The 22,644-nt window shown below is 48.5% G+C and overlaps 1 protein-coding gene across 3 annotated transcripts in view; it reads right to left on the reverse strand.

The window, feature by feature from the left end:
* LOC138300727 (polyunsaturated fatty acid 5-lipoxygenase-like) overlaps window positions 1-22,644 on the reverse strand; it is a 1,327,404-nt gene that overhangs the window by 778,532 nt on the left and 526,228 nt on the right. For all 3 annotated transcript variants that reach the window (XM_069240434.1, XM_069240433.1, XM_069240436.1), the window contains exon 8: window positions 14,186-14,389. In XM_069240434.1, the coding sequence (XP_069096535.1) occupies window positions 14,186-14,389 (204 nt within the window). The remainder of the gene's footprint in view (window positions 1-14,185; window positions 14,390-22,644) is intronic.

The following is a 22,644-nucleotide window of genomic DNA, read 5'->3' on the forward strand; positions in this document are numbered from 1 at the left end:
TGTCTGTTGCAACTGCCTCTCTACACCCTGGATGGCATTCAGAATGGTAGACTGCCCAACAGCGAGGGATCTGAGGAGGTCAATGGCCTCCTCACTGAGGGCAGCAGGGCTGACTAGGACAGGGCCTGAGGTGCCTGGGGTAAAGGAGATGCCCATCCTCCTGGGTGAACGGCCACGGGGCACACGCTGAGGGGCTGCTGGGAGGGCGGTGCTGGTTGAGTGGGTGGCGGCTGTACCTGTAGATGCGGGGGGCACAGAGGGGCCCGCCACCGCAAGGGAGCTCCCATCAGAGGAGGAGTCGGTGTCGCTGGTCTCTGCTCCAGTCCCCGCCGTGGAGCTCCCCTCGCCCTCCATCCCACTGGTGAATTCTGAGTCTGTAGTCTCGCCCTCCAGGGCCACGTGGGATGCAGCTCCCTCCTGCTCCGGTGGCACAGCTCCTCCGCCTGAGGGAGACCACAAAAAGAGGGGGAAAGAAAGTAGAAAGACATGTTCAGTGCATGCAATACCGCTACCGTTGGCGGACACTACAGACACAGCAGCCCTCTGCACTACGCCATCCCTAATTGATCACAGGGACATGGGGTACATGGCCTATGCCCGATTAATGCACACATGGAAGTCACAGGAGCCTGACTGGGTGTAGATGGCTCTTACTACTGGTGGGGTAGGGGTGCCACTTGGACTGCCTCACAAAGGGTCCTTGCCTACAAGGCTCACCCTAGCCTAGGGGAACCCAAAGCCCACCTCCCCCACCCAGACACCTCCAATGCGCGCAGAGTCAGACGGATGTGACTGTACTCACCTCCTTGTGGCTGCTGTGATGCCCTCAAGTGCCCATCCAACTCCGGATACGCAACCGCCAGGATCCGGAACATCAGAGGGGTCATGATGCGACGGGCACCCCTCCCACGTTGGGAGGCCATCCCCAGCTGGGCCTCCGCCGTCTTCTTGCTCCAGCGGCAAATGTCCTCCCATCTTTTATGGCAGAGGGTGCTCCGTCTGTGGTGGACCCCCAGGGCCCGGATGTCCTTGACGATGGCACGCCAAATATCCTTCTTCTGGTGTGCACTGACCTACAGGAATAGTACTGGGGAAAAGGTAAAACATTACTGTCCGGCCCATCACAGTCATTGGCCCACCTTACCACCCTTGCCCTGACGCACATACACTCACTGTCGTATCATGCACGCCTCATCCCCCCATCTCCCATCGACACCACTCCAAACAGGCATTACCCATACAGCATGCTCACAGTGTACTCACCTGTTTGTCTGGAGGACCGTAGAGTAGCGTGTACTGGGGGAGGACCCCATCCACAAGTTTCTGCAACTCCTCCGAAGTGAAGGCAGGGGCCCTTTCCCCAGACACTTGAGCCATTGTCGCTTCCAGACTGAGGTCACAGCAGCACTTGCAGTGTAGGTCCTCTCCTGTTGAAGATCAGGTATCAAGTGAGTGAACAGACAGAAAATGGTGGTCACGTCCGTGGCGGTGCGTACCGTCACCGCCAGCGTACATAGTCATTGGCTCCTGGGACCCATAGGGTCCAATGTTAACCAATGCAGGATTGCGCCGCGGTCTTCGACCGCCTACTGCAAGGTGTACAACGCCAGCGCAGTTACCTCATATCCCCTTGTGCCACAGTGTCCCTCCTGGTGTTCACAAGGTCCTTCAGCACCCCTACAATGGTGCCCAGGATGGTGTTGATGGATTTGTGTTCCTCCCTGAACCCCAAATACTGTTCCTCCTGCAGCCGCTGGGTCTCCTGAAACTTGGCCAGTACCGTTGCGATCGTCTCGTAGGAATGATGGTATGCCCCCATGATGTTGGAGAGGGCCTTGTGGAGAGTGGGTTCCCTGGGCCTGTCCTCCCCCTGTCACACAGCAGACCTCCCAGTTCCCCGGTTTTCCTGGGCCTCTGTCCCCTGAACCATGTGCCCACTGCCCCCAGGTCCCTGCTGTTCTTGGGGTGGTGGGTTAGCCTGGGTTCCCTGTAGTGGTGGACACACTGCTGCTCGACGTGTCCTGGGGACAGAGGTATGGGCCCGCTGGGTGGGTGCTGTGCTGGAGTTTCCTGAGGGGGGAGGCTCTGTGATGGCCTGTGACTGTGTCAGGGGAACCAACTGTCCGAGGTCCCAGTTGGGGCGGGCTGGTCATCTAGATCCAGTTGGACAGAGCTGCTGTCATCACTGTGGGCCTCTTCTGTGGGGGGAGTGGACATGTCTGGAACCTCCTGTCCGGTGACGTTGGGTAGGGGTCCTGCAGGGCTGTAAAGGCATGATTATTGCATCTGTGTGTGCCATGGTGTGCAATGGATGGGTGACCCTGTACCCCAGTGCTAACATTATTGTGTAGGACCTTGTGTGATAATTGTGTAGGGGTCTGTGTGGGTATGTGTAGTGGTCATGCATTGGTGATGGGTGTCCATGCTTTGTTGTTGCATGCAGGGCTTGGTGTTGGGATGTGTGGTTTGTGATAGTAGGACATATGTGAGGAGTTGGAGTGATGGGGTGAGGGAGAGGGTGGGGGTATCTGATAGCATGCAGGTAGGGTGGGGGATGTAGCAGTTAAAACTTTGACTTACCAGAGTCCATTCCTCCTGCTACTCCTGCGAGGCCCTCAGGATGCAGTAAAGCCAAGACCTGCTCCTCCCATGTTGTTAGTTGTGGAGGAGGAGGTGGGGGTCCACCGCCAGTCCTCTGAAACGCAATGTGGTGTCTTGAGACCACGGAACGCACCTTCCCCCGTAGGTCGTTTCACCTCTTCCTGATGTCATCCCGTGTTCTTGGGTGCTGTCCCACTGCGTTGACCCTGTCCTCGATTCTGCGCCATAGCTCCATCTTCCTAGCTATGGAGGTGTGCCGCACCTGTGATCCGAATAGCTGTGGCTCTACCCGGATGATTTCCTCCACCATGACCCTGAGCTCCTCCTCAGAAAATCTGGGGTGTCTATGCGGTGCCATGGGGTGGTGTGGGTGATGTGTGAGGTGGTGTGTGTTGTGATGTGTGGGGTGATGTTTAGGGGTGTGAGGTGTTTTGTGTGTGGAAGCTGTATGAGTGATAGTGTTGTGTGCCTCCGTATGCTGGTGTGGTCTTTGCTTTGCTGTCTCTCTGCTTCTCAAAAATGTTTGGTTGTAAGGGTTTGTGGGTAATGTGGGTGTGTGTTTTATATTGTATTGGGTGTGTGGGAGTGGTGTGTGTATGTGTATCAGGTGTGTGTTTTTCGAAATGTCCAATGTGGTTGTGTTTTGTAAATGTGTGTGTATTTTGAGCGCGGCGGTGTGTACCGCTAATGGAATACCGCGGTTGAAGGACTGTTGCGTGGATTCATGGGTCGTGATAGTGTGGGCGTATTCCTGTTGGCATGATGGTGGAGGTTTTGTTATTGCCAGTTTATCCCTCACCTTTGGTGTGGCGGACTTGTGTAGGTGTCTAGATTTTGGCGGATTTCGAGCTGTGGGTCGTAATAGCTGTGGTGGAATTCCACAGCCGCAGCAGTGTGTTGGTCTTATGCAAGGCGGTAAGCGGGATTTACCGCCAATGTTGTAATGAGTGCCCATGTTTTTGAAGTACAGAGAGCTGGTTTACTACCAGGAGATGTGAGCTGCATGCCAGGGGGCACACTTTTGGATTAGACTGAGCACTCCTGAAGCAAATACGGCAGAACAGTTTAAGGTACAACGTGACATGCACTTCAACATCTGGCAACTGTAGGTGTTTATGAGACTTTAATGCTGCCACTGTGGTTCATATCTATCCATGTGCCCCATACCTATTTTGTTTTATTTCTTTCTCGGTTTACTTTTGGTTTATGTATTCTCCACGTCCACTCTGCTGACTACTATCTTTCATGGTTGGGGTGTGCTGCTTCTACATTGCCTACAGATGCGTAATATGCAGCCAGCTATTGTGATGTCACTTGCATTCATCGCTGATTCTGGCTATGTCCTACGGTTCTGCCATGCTACGAAGTAGTTGTCAGCCTGTAAACGTTTTATGTTTCTTTTAAGTTAAATTGTTGCATCTGTTTCTCCAATTAATATTTTACTTATATTACTCTTGTCCCCTCATTCGGAAACCATGTCCTTTTGTTATTGATCGTAGTTGTCATAAGTCTGTGTATGGTATGGGAGATGCCACAAGAAAAATCCAGTCCATTGCTTCCCTGTCCTTCTGTTTTCTCCCAACCTCCTCTATGCTATGCTGTGCTCTTTGCACTTCATACAGATAACAGGTTGGAGTGAAGGTCAGAAATAACATCAGAGCTGACCCAAACCTGCCTATATCCTATAAATGTAATTTTGATAGAAGGCATTGTCTGTTGTTCTACAAATTTGTAGTTGTAGCATTAGTAACTTAGGCCCTCATTCTGATCTTGGGGGTCTGGGCTGCCATGCTGGCTGTGGCAGGAAATCCCTCCATCCGGTATGGCGGCCCAGACCGCCACATAATGAAGCCAGGGAGGGCTGCCTTAGGCCAGGCTGCTTCCGACAGGCAGCCTGGCGGTGGACAGCATCATTATCCGACAGGGCAGCACTGCTGCCCCTCGGATAATGATCCCATTTCCTCCAACCTTTGAAAAGATGGCGGAAGGGGTGCTCCGGGGCCCCCCTGGGGGCCCCTGCTCTGCCCATGCACTTGGCATGGGCAGTGCAGGAGCCCCTATGCAGTGCCCCATCGCGCAGCTGCACCCGCCGCACAGAGGCATTGACGGCAGCTCCATGTGGAGCCACCGGCAATGTCCCGGCCAGGCATTCTGCTGGGCCGGCGGGTGGAAATGTTTCCGCCTGCCGGCCCAGCAGAATGTTTATAATACAGCCGGCAGGGTCCCAGGGGGGCTGCCCGTCGATAGAAAGACCGCCAGCATGAACACAGCGGTGTAAACCACTGTGTTCATAATGACCCCTTAATGATGATGTATTTATATGGAGGGCTAAAATAGGAGAAATTTCAAATGTGTTTTTAGCCCTTTGCCAGGGTTATCTCTTAAGTAAAGGAGGACAACATATGTTCTACTGGAACTGGATTTGAGAGAGAATTAAGCCACTCAGGGCCTTTTTAGGAGTTCGGCGGATGGTTTGCACCGTCTGCCGAACGTCCGACGGGGAGGTTGCCGCCGCACTGGCTACCTCCCTGCTAGGTCCATTAAAAGTTTCCGGCTAGGTCGGCGGGCAGAAACCTAAGTTTCCGCCTGCCTGCCTAGCGGGACACAGGCTACAGCATTGCCTCTGGCTTGTTATTGAGCCGGCGGCAATGCTGTAGCAAGCAGGGTGCATCAGCACCCCCGCAATGCTCACTGTCTGCAAAGCAGACATTGAACATTGCAAGGTGCTCGTCAAGGGGGCACCTGCACTCCACAAGCCAAGTGCATGGGCACTGCAGGGTCCCCCTGTGGCCCCCTGCACCTGTTCTCCACCAGCCGTTTCATGATGGTTTACCACCATAAAAAGGCTGTCAGAGAACGAGGTCGTAATCTGCAGGGCAATGCTGCCAGGCAGATTAGGATCTCTGCCACTGCCAGACCACAGGGATCCAAGATCCTGGCAGAGCGGGCAGTTCCCTGGTGTTCAGACCCCCAGGGTTCTTATATGGCAGTCATAAGACTTCCACACTCGTAATGAGGCGCTCATTTTCTAAAAGTACCCATCAACAGATCATCAGTTTATGAATACAAAATGGGTGGATGATCTAAGGTAAAGGTGAGTGACATGCAGCTTGATATATAGGAATGTAACTACCTGCTAAAATGGATACCAAGCCAACATGTAGATGCTGAACAGGGTAAGAGCAAAGATTAAGGGGGTCATTTTGACCTCTGCGGTCTTTTGTCAAGACCGCAGAGGGACCGCCGTGCTGAAGACCGCCAGTGGTGGCAGTTTTCCGCTCTGCGTATTATGACTGTTGGCAGCCCTCCATCCTGTTTCAGACAGAGAGCCGCCAACAGCCATACTGGCGGTCGGCGGGGAAGTGGAGGTTGCTCCATCGACACCGCCACGTCAACAGAACACCGCCCACCGAATCACACCTTGTGATTCGCCGTGGCGGTGTTCTGTTGGCGGTGTGGTGTCGGCGGAGCAGCCCCCATGGATCCCGTCCCCTCCCGGAGGATCAAGGACCAGGTAAGTGGATCGTCCGTTAGGGGAGGGGGTGGCGGGGTGTTGTGTTTTGTGTGCGTGCATGGGGGTGCGCGTGTGTGTATGTAGAGGGGGTGTGTGAGTGCGTGTATGCTTGTGGGGGTGTTGTGTGTTTGAGAATGAGTGCGTGTATGTATGTAGGTATGTCTGTATGGATGTGTGCGTGTATGATTGAATGTGGATGTGCATGTCTGACTGTGTGTGTGGCTGGTGGCATGTATGTCGGTGTGTGTGCGTGTATGTGTGTTGGTGGTGCCTGCGTGCGTGTCGGTGTGTATGAGTGAACTGATGTTGGGGGTAGGGGTGGGGAGGGGGGTCCTGCCACCTTTGGGGGGTGGCAACGGTGGTGGGGGGTGTAGGGGAGGGAGTCGGGGTGGGGGGTGGCGGAGACCCCTATCAGTGCCAGGGAAGGAATTCCCTGGCACTGATAGTGTTTACCGCCATGGATTTCATTGCGGTTCCAAACCGCATGAAATCCAAGGCGGTCAGCCGGGTCCAAATTCCGCCGGCGGTATAGTGACGACGGGCGGAACGGAGAAGAGGCAGATGACCATGGCGGTAACCGCCATGGTCATGATTGCAAATATTTGACCGCCAGCCTGTTGGCGGTCTTACCGCCGCTTCTCCGCCATCCGCCAGGGTCGTAATGACCCCCTAATTTTTAAGGCACCCAATGCGAAATGTGGGGCATTAGATCTGGCCCACTTAGGGACTCATTACAACTTTGGCAGGCCGCACCGTGGCCCACCAAAGCCGCAGAGGAGAGGCTGCCACCAGGCTGCTGGTCCCTCCTCTTGCCCTATTCAGATGTTCCTGCCATGCTGGCGGCGGGAACATCCACGGCTGTACTGGCCTTGGCTCCTCATGGAGCCAAGGCCACTGCAGCCGCACATGGGGGTTGTGCAGCACCCACCAAATGCACACTGTCTGCTCATGCAGACTGTGCATATTTCATGGGTCCTGCATGGGGGGCTCCTGCACTGTCCCTTTTTACTTTTCTGCCAGACTTTCCATGGTGGGAAATCAGCCATGGAAAAGCAACTCCTAATCAGCATGACAGTGCTGATTTCAGAAAAATGTCCTCTGGTCCCGGTGGTAGCAGCGGACCGCTGACCCTCAGCTTCATAATGTGGAAGTCAGACCATCAGCTGCATGGCAGTCCGGCGTTTGCCGTGGCTCTGGTGCTAGCTGTCAGAGGTCGGACTGCCAGGGTCATAATCAGGCCATTAACCTTCAAGAGTGATAGTTTGATAGTTAGGATAGAAGAGCAGTAGCCCAGAACTTTACCTCTGAAATTCATGCATGAGGGTACAGTGCGAAGTCTCAGCCAAGTCTATTAACACCTGTATTTTAGGACAAGGGAGTCTAACCTGCAGCATTGCCACCATATACTATAAGCAAGGCTCCATCCAGAGTCCCCTATGTGACCCTTTCTATACTGCAACTACAGAAAAGCCCACTGGTCCATGTTGTAGGACTGCTATATGAATAAGTATTACTTTTTCAATTTAATATTACTAGGAAGGAACAAAGCTGAAAACATATTTTGGAATTCCTTCTACATTATGTGCCCTATTAAGAGTTTGAAGGATGGGAAAGCCCTGTGTCAAACTCCCGACAGGGTGGCCTTTGTGGCATCACCCTGCCGCAGTTATTAATTGTAATTGTAATTGTAATTGTAATCGTATTTATATAGCGCTTACTACCCCTGACGAGGCGTCGAAGCGCTTTTCGATGAGTAGCACGCTACTCCGGTACCCAACAAGAATTAGTGATGGATTAGTATAATTTAATAAGGAGTACAGTTTTAGTATTATTATGAGTTAATTTGAGTTGCGGATATGAGAGTTTGTTAGTTAGATTGACTGGAGTAATGGAGGGGTGGAGGAGGAAAGAAATCCAGAAGTGTTAATTGGGAGTTTATCCTTCATTTACTCAATCCAAAGGCTTGAGATGAATAAAAGGGGGGCGGAGGGGAAAGAGGATGTGGAAGGGTTAGGGAGAGCATAGTAGCAGGGTGAGATGAATGCAGGAGAATTTAGTAGGGTTGTGTGGGAGGTCACAGAGGTAGAGTGAGGTTTGGTGAGTTAGATGTGGGGGTGGAGGGATGAGCTTAGGCAGAGATATTTAGGAGATGAAAGTGGTCGAAGGGATTTGGGATGAGTCCGAGTGAGAATGGAGGATAGTTTGATAGAGACATGACATAAGAGTGATGAGTAGATAAGTGTGATAAAAAGAGAGCAGAAATTCATAGAAACATGCCAGGCACAGAAACAACATATACACATACATACACATATATATATATATATTTATACACACACACACATGACTATACACACACATCTGCACATACAATACATAATTAGAATCATGGGTAAAAAATACTTAGTCGTCCATCCATCATCCTGGTAAAAGGCGGGAACTCCCCCACCTACCTCGAGGGTGGACGGGGTGTGGCCCAGCGGGCGGAGCCCACAGGTGCTCCACAAAGGGAGAAACCCTCCACTCTGTGTCTCCAGCAGAGGAAGACAGAACCCGCGCGTCCCAGTCAGACACAGACCACGCTCCAGCACATCATCAGCTCACCTCCAGGAAGGATTCCAGATCCCCTCCGCCATGGGATCTTTGAGCGCACAGCCCCGCCCCGCCCCATCCCTGCTAAGCCCAAGAGCCAGGGTGGCCCGTCCTTTCCAGAAGGTGAGCTTCAACCGCGGCATCTGCCGCGTCCACATTGTACACTAGGGTACGTGATGGGCCACGGGGGCAAAACGTCTTCAGCAACCTTGTGTGCCCCCGGCAATGTCATTGCCACTAGTGCGTCCCCGCGGAGATGTCCTCGCGCCCCTGCGCATCAACAAAGCACCACGCGAGTCGGCGGCAAACGCAGTGGGGTCGCCTTGGAAAGCTCTCCATCATCCTGGCAAGAGGCGGGAATTCCCCTACCTACTTCGAGGGTGGACGGGGCGTGGCTCAGCGGGCGGAGCCTACAGGTGCTCCACGAAGGGAGAACCTTCTACTCTGTGTCTCCCGGAGAGGAAGACAGAACCCGCGCGTCACAGTCAGACACAGACCACGCTCCAGCACACCATCAGTTCACCTCCAGGAAGGACTCCAGATCTTCCTCTGCTATGGGATCTCTGAGCGCACAGCCGTGCTTCATCCTTGCCAAGCCCAAGAGCCAGGGTGGCTTGTCCTTTCCAGAAGCTGAGCTTCGACTGCGGCACCTGCTACGATTATGATTGTAAGTGCTTCCTTTGAGGTTTAGTTTCTGTAAAATGAGCATCGTGGCCTACCCAACCGGAGTATTTTCTACGAGTATGTCAGTAAGCGTTACCTAGCATGTTTTATACGCCCTGTTTATATTGTACACTAAGGGTAAGTGATGGGCCACGGGGTAAACGTCTCCAGTAACCTTGTGTGCCTTTGGCAATGTGATTGTTACTAGTGCGTCTTTGTGGAGATGTCCTCGTGCTTCTGCGCATCAACAACACACCACCGGACTCGGCGGTAAACGCATTGGGGTCGTTTTGGAAAGCTGTCCATCATCCTGGTAAAAGGCGGGAATTCCTTTACCTACTTCGAGGGTGGACGGGGTGTGGTTCAGCGGGCGGAGCTTACAGGTGCTTTATAAAGGGAGAACCTTCTACTCTGTGTCTCCCGGAGAGGAAGATAGAAACCCGCGCGTCACAGTCAGATACAGATTACGCTCCAGTATATCATCAGATTCACCTCCAGGAAGGATTCTAGATCTTTCTGCTATGGGATCTCTGAGCGCACAGCCGTGCTTTATCTTTGCCAAGCCCAAGAGTTAGGGTGGCTTGTCCTTTCCAGAAGCTGAGCTTCAACTGCGGCATCTGCTACGTTTATATTGTACACTAGGGGTATGTGATGGGCCATGGGGTAAACGTTTCCAGCAACCTTGTGTGCCTTTGGCAATGTTATTGTTACTAGTGCGTCTTTGTGGAGATGTCCTCGTGCTTCTGAGCATCAACACCGCACCACCGGAATCGGCGGTAAACGCAGGGGGGTCCTCCTTAAGAGTTTCCTGCTAGGCCGGCGGACAGAAACCTCAGTTTCCGCCCGCTGGCCTAGTGAGAAACAGGCTACTACATTGTCTCCTGCTAGTATTCGAGCTGGTGGTAATGCTGTAGCCCGCAGGGAGCACCCGCACCCTCGCAATGTTTACTGCCGGCAAAGCAGACAGTGAGCATTGCAATGGTGCTGGGCAGGGAGGCTCCAGAACTGTTTATGCCAAGTGCATGGGCAGTGCAGGGGCCCAAATGTGCCCCCTGCAGCTGTTCTCCGCCAGCCAAAATAAAATAAACTACACTACAAAAATAGTTCACACATTTAACATGCAGATAACTTACAAAACAAGACCTAATAAAACGTAAAAAATAATGTAAGAACAATATTATATACAACTACTAAAATGTATTTAAATCTATAATATAGATATCAAAAAAATGTTATGCTTAACTTCTATATTATGCCCCATGATAATTTTGACATCACAGTGTTTTTGATACAATATTTGTGTCCCCCTATGAGCCTCATTACGAGTTTGGCGGTCGATGACCCGCCAAACTCGCAGTGGCGGTTGGATCAGTGCACTCCTGGCAGTCTGACTCCCAGATTATAATTCTTGCAGTCGGACCACCAGGAGACCGCTGCCTTCGGTGGGATCAAGGATCTCGACATGTTGGCCGTGGTTGAAGTTGTGGTCAGCCATGGAAGTGCTGAGTACGGCACCGCTGTGCTGATCACAACTTCCCTTTCTGCCAGCCTTTCCATGGAGGTTGCACCATCATGGAAAGGCTGGCAGAAAGGCATTGTTGGGGGCCCCCTGTCAGTACCCCCAGAATGTGCACTGATGGAGCTGAGGCCAATGCCGTGCACTGTTTTCACCGTGCTGCCTGGAAGAAACATCATAAGTGAATGGCAGTAAGGCTGCTGGCTTGTGGCTGCCTCACCACTGCCATATTGAAGTTGTGGTCCTTCGACTGCCCAACTCCTAACTGGGCCCTATATTTTTGATTCGACAATATGATGGAACATTTGTAATGACTTAAGGCAGATATGAACGAGAGACTATCTTTACGGTTGATGGTGGGCTGCTTTGTTTTGAGAAGAACGTGGTCACTGATGTTGATGGGTACAAATATTGGAAGGGAAAATATGGTGGAATTCGGAGTTTTGTAGAACTTCATTGGGAAAACATTTAGTTGTTTCAAAGTATATCCCATGTTTAAGTGCAGAATAGCAAAACATTGTTGCACTGGTAACTATCAAAATTCTCACCAAGATGGTGTTTCTCTCAAATCTTATTTTTTTCACTGTCAGGCTTCTCATCTAGCAACTCTTTATTGGCATACATTGTCTGTCACTTTTCAATTTCAATATTTCTGTCTTGTCGAGTCTTGGTTTCTTGCAATAGCTTCTTCTTAAATATGTCTTATTTTCAAGAGAAAAACCATACATCTGTGCAGAAAACATAGGAAAAAGATTAATTCCTGAAGGTAAGGAAGTGCTGCATCAGATTGATTGGCGGTTGGGTACATTGCGTACATATAATAGACTGCTCTGCTAAAAATTATTTTCCAATTAGCAACCACCGGAATTTGAAATTTATTTCCTTCTATTGTGAAACTTCGTATCATAGTGGATAATTTTGCCATTACCAGAAGCTATGTTTCAATCACAGGAAACACATCTGATTTTGGATGCAATTGAGTTACACTACAATATTATCCCAATGGTGCAGAAATTAATTGATCTATCCATTAAACCTGTGTCAAACAATGGAAGTCATATATTACTGTTACTTAGGCTCCAAATCTAACATCCAGATGATGACCCATGGTAGAATAATGGGTTGAAATGACGCTGTGTGAAATTCAAATAGGTATTTTTAGTTTGGATTTGACCCTTGACCATCAGTGGATGAAAAAGAGGACCTTTTTTCTGTAGTCTGACAGTACTTGTGCTTTGGCTTTATCATTGCATGAAAAAAAATCAAGAGCTCTGATTTTGAGGAAATGGAAGGATCGGGTTCATCCTTCTTTTAGGCCTTTGGTTGCCTGCTGGGATTAATTTTCAGTTCTGAAGAAAATCTCCATTTGAATCTTTAGAGAGAGGTGATTTGAGAGTCCTCACTCTTAAGACTTTGTTCTTGGTAGCAATTACATTGACCAGAAAATTAGGTGATTTGGGCTCTCAATCTTCTAGACACCCTTTTCTTCAGGATCTTTCTTGGTACTTAAGCCCTAAGACTAGGACACCCTTTGGTTCCCAAAGTTTGTTCTCCTTTTCATTTGGAGAAAGAAGTGATTATTCCTGAATTCTTTCCATCTACCTCCTTTTTGGCTAAAGTTTAGCTGCATATTTCAGATGTGATACGAACTCAATCTATTCAGAAAGAGCAGTCCCTTTTCATGAATCAGATTATATTTTTGTTAACACTGGCCCCACCAAAAAGGATGTAAACTGGCTAATCAGATTTTAAGTCGAAGGGTTAAACCTTTGGTTGATTCTGCTAATCAGGTTCCCAATAGTCCTTGTCCTTTGGGAATTCTGGAAAAATCTACACAAGACATATTTGCCTCCTGGATGGAGTTCCATGGGGCTTCTTTTATTGATATTTGCAGGGCTGTTACTTTAGCTTCTCCTTCCATATTCATGAAGTTTACAGACTTCTCCATGTTTCTCAGTCGGGTGATATTCTTGATTCTAGGGCACCTTGTACTATTAAGCAATATGTGCAAGCTTCTTTTGTATTTTATTTAAATTGTGAAGCATACCCATTTTAGAGTCTTCCTTAAGGTTGATCTACTTTTATCACCCTGGGTACACCTTATATGTAATTTATGAAATGAGAAAGCAGGCAAAGAGGCAGCGCTTTAATCACTCAGAATGAACTCTTTATTCTGAATGCATTTTTCCTCATTTCAATCATTGCGTGCACCCCTCCCTTGCTGGTTGGAAACTAAGCCAAAGGATATGGGGTGACATATTTTCCAGCTACAATATATAGAGAATGTGGAGGTGGTGGTCCCATATGTGCAGCACAATTTGATTAAGCTGGGCATACTGTTCAATGTTTAATGGGTGTTTTTTGGATTATCGAGGGCATCTCTCTTTCAAGGTGGACATTGGCTCGATTGATTTAAATGAGGAAGAATGTACTCAGAGTAATTACATTTGACAAATGAGTGATGTTAAACTGACTTGTTAATGTGCTTCTTCAGTAGTGCACTGACAGTCATTTGCATTGCCTGTTAATGGCGAGTATAAGGCCTTTAGGGGTAACATCCTCATCAAAATCAGGGACACATAGGGGGTCATTATGACCCCCATGGTCACTAGACAGTCAGGGTCACGGTCAGACCGCCGCCAAATTAGTGGTCTGACAGCGACATTATGACTGTGGCAGAGCCACCACGGTCCAACCCCCGAAACTGCCAGGCTGCCGCCAGCCTTCAGCCTGACGGTCCCGGCAGTTGTAATCCACCAGGGCAGTGCTGAAATCAGCGCTTCCCTGGGGATTACGAGTCCCCATCCGCCTGCCTGTCCATGGCAGTAAACACTGCCATGGAAACGCTGGCGGAATGCGGGACTCGGGCCTCTGGAGGCCCCATCGCGCATTACACTGCCCGGATTACGGGAAGTGGAATGCGCAACGGATGCTGCTGCACATGCTGCACCGCCACATTGCTGCTGGCTACATTAGGAGCCGGATGCAATGTTAAGGCCCTGTTCGCCACTGGTTCCGCCAGCCAGCCCAGCAGGGAAGCCATAATATGGCCAGCGAGGTTCAGGCTACACAGGCGGCCTGATGGCGGTATGGCATTGGTGAGAGGCGGAGGGCCTTAGTGAAGGATTGGCTTAGCGACTCCATTAATTTATGTATGATAACTTCACACTGATAAATTTGAAGCAAAATTCTAGTTAAGGTACCACACTACAAATCACTTTTCTCTACAGTCCATCTGTCACTTTTAAATCTTGAATGATGTAATATATAATTGCCTCTTTTTGGAATTAGAAACCAACCTTAAATAGTGGGTGAACTGCAGGCAAGTTTCTATACATAGCAACTGTGAATACTTCTAACAGAAGATGGGTTCGCAGAAGATGACTGACATTCTGGTGGATGTGGAATTCAGAGGACCGTACCCACATTTTTGCCAGTAACCAATCATATTTTGCATCCGAGGGTAGAAATACTGGGTTGTCTGGTCCTGGCTTCTGGTGTATCTGTAAATTGCAGAATAACATATATTACTATTCTTTTTTCAGATTTTTTTGTAGAACAGATTAGAAACCATGAAAACTGTTAATAATTGCATTCAGTCAGTGAAGGGCAATAAAGCATTTTATTAACGTTGTTATTAACTATATAGATTAACATTTAATAATTTTACAACAACAGCAAATGTGGTAACACAATATAATGCAATATTTTCTTAGGCAAAAGTACCACATGGAGGCACTGGAAGGCGTAATGTTTTGTTTTTTTAAAATATATATTATTGATTTTTAACCATGAACAGTGAATCCCCAATTTCGCACTGTTAGTCCCCCCCAACCCCATATTGCACTTAAATCAACACATTATATTCCTGAGCTGACAGTTCTTGAGGGTTTAAGCAGAAAATCCATTGCTACCAAAGTTCTATGTCGTGGGTGTGGGGGGTGCTTCTGGATCGGAGTCTGAGGTCGACTGATCCTTTTCGGGTGTCGGGGAGTCTAAGGGCCATATTTATACTTTTTGACGCAAAACTGCGCTAACGCAGTTTTGCGTCAAAAAAATTAGCGCCGGCTAACGCCATTCTGAAGCACCATGCGGGCGCCGTATTTATTCAATGACGTTAGCCGGCGTTAGCCGCCGGCGCTGCCTGGTGTGCGTGAAAAAAAATGCTGTACACCAGGCAGCGCCGGCGTAGGGGGATATGGAGCTTGGGCGCCTAAAAATGGGGCAAGTCAGGCTGAGGCAAATTTTTCGCCTCAACAAGATTTGTGCCATTTTTTTCGACTCCCAACCCCCATTGAAATGACTCCGGTCTTAGCAAAGACAGGAGTCATGCCCCCTTGCCCAATGGCCATGCCCAGGGGACTTCTGTCCCCTGGGCATGGTCATTGGGCATAGTGGCATGTAGGGGGGCACAAATCAGGCCCCCCTATGCAAAAAAAAAAAAGAAAAAAAAAAAAACTTACCTGAACTTACCTTAATGTCCCTGGGATGGGTCCCTCCAGCCTTGGGTGTCCTCCTGGGGTGGGCAAGGGTGGCAGGGGGTGTCCCTGGGGGCATGGGAGGGCACCTCTGGGCTCCTTCCGAGCCCACAGGTCCCTTAACGCCTGCCCTGACCAGGCGCTAAAAAACGGCGCAAAAGCGGCTGGACGTCATTTTTTTTGACCCGCCCACTCCCGGGCGTGAATTTTGCCCGGGAGTGTAAATACGGTGCACATGCCTCGGAGTAAATTTTTTAGACGGGAACGCCTACCTTGCATATCATTAACGCAAAGTAGGTGTCCACGCTAAAAAATGACGCAAACTCCATGGACTTTGGCGCTAGACGCGTCTAACGCCAAAGTATAAATATGAAGTTAGTTTTGCGTCGGAATTGCGTAAAAAAAAACGGTGCAATTCCAGCGCAAACAGAGTATAAATATGCCCCTAAGTTTTTCAGACTTTCCAGTATTGAGTCCCATTGTGTAGCACCCTCTCTCGGCCTCCGGTTCTGTAACGCTTCTCTCAGCAGTACAGACCCCTCCACTTCTGCCCATTTTTCTAGCGCTTCTTGCCACCTCTTCACTTGCGGCCTACTGAGTCTTTCCAGTGTGAGGTGATTTCTCTTTTGGCCAGGACTAGAGCCAAGTCAATAAATTTGTTGGACATTTTGTGGGCAGTAGGGTGGGGAAAGTCTCCTAGCAGGGCCACTAGTGGGGACAGGGTGATCTTCCTGCTAGTGCTGTCGGAGATTCTCCTAAATATCTATGACCAATATGATTTGAGTTGTGAACAGCCCCACAGCATGTGAACTAAACCTGCAGCTGTTTCCGTACATCTAGGGCATCTCGCTTCGTTTGTATTGTATATTTTAGTTATCATTTGCAGGGTTAAGTAGGCCCTATGATAAATGTAAAGATTTAATAATTTGAATCTGGTGTTTCTAGATACGGAGTAAGTATGGTAAGTAATCTTTGTCCATTGCTCATCTTCAATAGTTGTGTTTAAATCAGTCTGCCATTTGTCTCTAAGTTTACTTAGGGGTGTGTGTGAACTGCTTTGTAGTGATTTATATCTTTCTGAGATCATTCCTTTCCTTTCTCCTATTGTGTAGAGGATGTTACAGCCACTATGAGTTGGAGGTTCAAGAGCTGCCGACCCCAAACTTTTTTGTGGGTTCTGGTGACTGCGTTATATGTAAGGAACAAACCTGACAGGAGATTAAATTGATCTTGGCGCTCCGAGTAAGTGCGGAGTCTCCCGTTATTATAAATTTCACCTAGTTTTGTGATGTTGTGTTCTTCTAACTTATTGAGACCTCTAAGAGTCTGGTCTCTCACAGCATAAGCCAGGCATCCCAGGGGAGCCTCAGGCATGTATGGGGTTTTTGTACGGGTTCTTCTTAGAAATTGCTCCCAGCAGTGTCTAGTTGATTCACATTCCACTGGTAATTGTGATCTAGGTTTCCTAGGAGTCAGCACTATGCCTAGTATCTTTTTAGATGGGCAGTTCAGTGGAATCCGTAAGCCTGTGGCACCTGGGGGTTCGCTGATAAGTTTTGCTAGCCATTGTAGTTGACCTGCCCAGTAATAGATTTCTAGGTCTGGGGCAGCAAGGCCCCCTTCTGCAGTGGGTCTCTGCAATGAATTTAGTGCGATTCTGGGCCTGCTCGGGCCCCATATAAAGCTCGCAATCAAAGAGTCAGTGCTTCTGAATACTGCCTTCGGAATCACCAATGGGATGGTAGGGAAGTAGTATAGCATTTGGGGTAGCACTATCATTTTAAGTAGTGCAATTCTGCCGGACACTGTTAATGGTAGAGTCTCCCAGAAGCACATGCTAGTTCTGACTCCTCTGATTGCTCTATGAATATTTCCTTCTAGAAGGTCTTCTGCAGTATGGTATAAGTTTACACCTAGATATTTAAAAGTGTTAGGAGACCAGGATAGCCCTCTCGTCTCGTTCGATTCTGGTGTGCTACTTGACATGTGGAATAAAGTGGACTTCCTCCAGTTGATCCGAAGTCCGGAGGCCATTCCATACTTCTCAAGCATGGTTATTACACCTGGTAGATCATCTCCTAGGTTACGGAGAAAAAGCACCATATCGTCGGCATAAAGGGCGATATAATGTGTCCAGTCGTTGATTGAAATGCCTTGGAAGTGCAGCCCGGTTCTAGCCATTTGGGCCAAGGGTTCCACTGCTACTGCGAATAGGAGAGGGGATAGTGGGCAACCCTGTCTAGTTCCTCTGCCAATCAAAAATGAATCAGATATGGTGTTACCTGTTTTCACCCTAGCAGTGGGATTTGAATATAGCAGCCTAGTCCATCGTGTGAATCCCTCTCTCATCCCCATTCTCAGCATGGTCTGTTCCAGGTCGTCCCATCTCAGGCAGTCGAATGCCTTTTCTATGTCGACTGAGATAATCGCTGCCTGAGTCATTTCCGGAGGCATAGAACGGAGAACAGACACCAGGCGTCTAATATTTTGTGCGGTGCTACGTTGCGGGATAAAGCCAGACTGATCTTGGTGGATTAACGAGGTCATGTGGGGCAGTAGTCTGTTCGCAAGAATCCTACTTAATATTTTATAGTCTATATTGAGCATGGATAATGGACGGTAAGAACGGACATCCGTTGGGGGCCTATCAGGTTTTAGTAGGGGAATCATGATGGCTTCATTAGTAGATTGTGGTAGATTGCCCCCGCTCCAAGCCTCAGCATAAATTATGCTGAGATGAGGGGCTAAGAGGTCCTGGTACAGGAGGTAGAACTCCAGTGAAAGTCCATCAGATCCTGGGACCTTACCTTTGGCCATGCTTTGGATTGCTGTTTTAATCTCTGCAATCGATATTGGGGCTGCTAAAGCTGAGCTCTCTACTACTCCAAGTTTGTGGAGGGCGAGGTCTTATAGGTCTTGTAGTTGGAGGTTAGTTAGTGTCTCAGTGGGGGGCGCATATAGTGTTTAATAGTAGTTGCTAAAGCTAGAGTTAATCTCTTATTGGGTATAAACGCTGGTATCCCCCTCTGAGTGTTGTTTGATTATGTACTGCTTATAATATTATCGTGACACCCTATTGTTTACTTCTATTATTTTATTTTTGGTGTCTTTCAGGAGGGGGGCCAGATCATGTTGTGTAGGGCATCTGCGCTCAAGGTCTCTAAGGGAATCCTCCAGGCTACGGAGCTCGTTTTCAATAGATTTCCGGGCCCCAATGTTCTCACTAATACAGGTGCCTCTTATAACTATTTTGAATGCTTCCCATTCAATGGATCTGGAGGACGCAGTTTGTGCGTTGTGTTTAAAGAAATCAACTATGGTTGAGTGCAATAGATGCTTGAGTGCCTCATCCTCAAGCACTTCAGCCCTCAGACGCCATGTTGGGATAGTCGTTCTCTCCCTTCCCCAGGATAGCGATAGAATCAGAGGGTTATGGTCAGATATTGTACGGCACAGATATTCAGCGGAGATTACGTCCATTTGAATTTCAGAGGAGGCTAAAAAAGTATCTAGTCTGACATGTAGGTCGTGTACCGCCGAGTAATATGAAAAGTCCTGAGTATGAGGGTTAAGCTGCCTCCAACAGTCTCTCAGACGCCAGTGTTGTTGCCACTCTGCAAATGATTTAGCAATTTTTAGAGTAGGGGACTGTGATATGGGGGGGGGTGTGATCTGTCCAGACTAACGTTAGCTATGCAGTTGAAATCCCCTCCGATTATGATAGGACCTGTTAAGAGTGGGCCTATTTCAAGGGACAATTTATTGAGGAATTTCCCCTGGTCCTGGTTGGGTGCATATATCCCGCTTAATGTTACATCTCTTCCTCCCAGTCTCCCGAAGGCCACTACGTATCTTCCATCCCTGTCTATGTGCTTGTGAAGAAGCTGAAAGGGCACCCCCGGACTGATCCAGATCAATACTCCCCTTGCAAAAGCTGAGTAACTAGTTGCGATTATTTGACCTCTCCACCATTTCTTGAGGAAGTTAACTTCCTGCTCTACCAGGTGTGTTTCCTATAGTAGAGCAATGTGTATCCCCCTGCGCTTTAAGTAATTGTATACTTTATAACGTTTGGACATATTGTTTAGAACTCTAAAGTTCCAGGTTATTATCTTATAATTTGTAGTTTCCATTTTGGTTGCTAACCTTGTAGAGACTAGAAAGGATGAGGAAATTACTGTGTGTAGGATTATATTGTGGCGGCGTGATTTCAGTGTGTGAGCTGTCAGCTTCATCAATGGTAAGTGCTAGATTATCCCTTAATACTAACTTGGCGAACTCAACTCCCAACTCCCATTCCCCAGGTCCGGTGGTCAGAACTATTCCCGTCCAAACCATTATAACTTGTCTTAAAATCCTATAGGAGGGTGGCGAGTTAGCGACCGAGAGCTTACACTCCAGGCCGGTTCCGGGACCCAGCGAAATTATATTTAGCTACCCAGTAAGGTATTGCGCAGGGCATGTTGCGTGTGGCTGTTCCGGAGAGTTATTCTTCTGCTATCTAGGCCCTACTTATTTGATACTTCTCATTGTTCCTTTGGTAACCATTCTAACAATGGAGAGTCAAATGATTTCTTCCGAGGATCTCGGGGTCACTTTTGGTGGGCGGGTGAGGGTATCCTGCGACGAGCTCAATGAGTCTCCACTGCACGAGTCGTGGTCCGATGTTTGTCCAGAATTCTGTGAGGAGGGGAAAGAGCCCCGGCCCAGTGCCGCAGACGCGTCCACCGCCTCGCGCATTTCTTGGAGAGCTTGGTGCCTTGGAGGAGCAATCTCTTTATTTCGTTTGGAGGATCTGCTGCGCTTTCTGGGGGTTTTGCTACTGGTTCCGCGGTGAGGGCCCGGGGCTGTAATATTCTTGGCTTCCAGCCATTCGTCGATTACCTGTGGGGATGTAAAGAAATGTACTTTCCCTTCATATTCCACTCTGAGTTTGGCCGGGAAGAGCATGGCGTATTTTATCCCATTTTCACGGAGGATTCGTTTGGGATTATTGAAGGAGGCCCTTTGCTCCTGAGTTCTTTTGGTGAAATCCAGAAAGAGCATAACACGCTGGTTGTTTAGTGCTATTTCACCTAGGGCATCTTGCTTCGTTTGTATTGTATATTTTAGTTATCATTTGCAGGGTTAAGTAGGCCCTATGATAAATGTAAAGATTTATTAATTTGAATCTGGTGTTTCTAGATACGGAGTAAGTATGGGAAGTAATCTTTGTCCATTGCTCATCTTCAATAGTTGTGTTTAAATCAGTCTGCCATTTGTCTCTAAATTTAATTAGGGGTTTGTGCAAACTGCTTTGTAGTGATTTATATATTTCTGAGATCATTCCTTTCCTTTCTCCTATTGTGCAGAGGATGTTACAGCCACTATGAGTTGGAGGTTCAAGGGCTGCTGACCCCCAAATTTTTTGTGCGTTCTGGTGACTGCGTTATATGTAAGGAACAAACCTGACAGGAGATTAAATTGATCTTGGAGCTCCGAGTAAGTGCGGAGTCTCCCATTATTATAAATGTCACCTAGTTTTGTGATGTTGTGTTCTTCTAACTTATTGAGACCTCTAAGAGTGTGGTCTCTCACAGCATAAGCCACGCCTTCCAGGGGAGCCTCAGGCATGTATGGGGTTTTTGTACAGGTTCTTCTTAGAAATTGCTCCCAGCAGTGTCTAGTTGATTCCCATTCCACTGGTAATTGTGATCTAGGTTTCCTAGGAGTCAGCACTATCCCTAGTATCTTTTTAGATGGGCAGTTCAGTGGAATCCGTAAGTCTGTTGCACCTGGGGGTTCGCTGATAAGTTTTGCTAGCCATTGTAGTTGACCTGCCCAGTAACAGATTTCTAGGTCTGGGGCAGCAAGGCCCCCTTCTGCAGTGGGTCTCTGCAATGAATTTAGTGCGATTCTGTGCCTGCTTGGGCCCCATGTAAAGCTCGCAATCAAAGAGTCAGTGCTTCTGAATACTGCCTTCGGAATCACCAATGGGATGGTAGGGAAGTAGTATAGCATTCGGGGTAGCACTATCATTTTAAGTAGTGCAATTCTGCCGGACACTGTTAATGGTAGAGTCTCCCAGAAGCGCATGCTAGTTCTGACTCCTCTGATTGCTCTATGAATATTTCCTTCTAGAAGGTCTTCTGCAGTATGGTATATGTTTACACCTAGATATTTAAAAGTGTTAGGAGACCAGAGTAGCCCTCTCGTCTCGTTCGGTTCTGGTGTGCTACTTGACATGGGGAATAAAGTGGACTTCCTCCAGTTAATCCGAAGTCCGGAGGCCAGACCATACTTCTCAAGCATGGCTATTACACCTGGTAGATCATCTCCTAGGTTACGGAGAAAAAGCACCATATCGTCGGCATAAAGGGCGATATAATGTGTCCAGTCGTTGATTGAAATGCCTTGGAAGTGCTGCCCAGTTCTAGCAATTTGGGCCAGGGGTTCCACTGCTACTGCGAATAGGAGAGGGGATAGTGGGCAACCCTGTCTAGTTCCTCTGCCAATCAAAAATGAATCAGATATGGTGTTACCTGTTTTCACCCTAGCAGTGGGATTTGAATATAGCAGCCTAGTCCATCGTGTGAATCCCTCTCTCATCCCCATTCTCAGCATGGTCTGTTCCAGGTCGTCCCATCTCAGGCAGTCGAATGCCTTTTCTATGTCGACTGAGATAATCGCTGCCTGAGTCATTTCCGGAGGCATAGAACGGAGAACAGACACCAGGCGTCTAATATTTTGTGCGGTGCTACGTTGCGGGATAAAGCCAGACTGATCTTGGTGGATTAACGAGGTCATGTGGGGCAGTAGTCTGTTCGCAAGAATCCTACTTAATATTTTATAGTCTATATTGAGCATGGATAATGGACGGTAAGAACGGACATCCGTTGGGGGCCTATCAGGTTTTAGTAGGGGAATCATGATGGCTTCATTAGTAGATTGTGGTAGATTGCCCCCGCTCCAAGCCTCAGCATAAATTATGCTGAGATGAGGGGCTAAGAGGTCCTGGTACAGGAGGTAGAACTCCAGTGAAAGTCCATCAGATCCTGGGACCTTACCTTTGGCCATGCTTTGGATTGCTGTTTTAATCTCTGCAATCGATATTGGGGCTGCTAAAGCTGAGCTCTCTACTACTCCAAGTTTGGGGAGGGCGAGGTCTTATAGGTCTTGTAGTTGGAGGTTAGTTAGTGTCTCAGTGGGGGGCGCATATAGTGTTTAATAGTAGTTGCTAAAGCTAGAGTTAATCTCTTATTGGGTATAAACGCTGGTATCCCCCTCTGAGTGTTGTTTGA

The sequence above is a fragment of the Pleurodeles waltl genome, chromosome 6 (assembly GCF_031143425.1).
Source record: "Pleurodeles waltl isolate 20211129_DDA chromosome 6, aPleWal1.hap1.20221129, whole genome shotgun sequence".
In the NCBI taxonomy this organism is placed as follows: Eukaryota; Metazoa; Chordata; class Amphibia; order Caudata; family Salamandridae; genus Pleurodeles; species Pleurodeles waltl.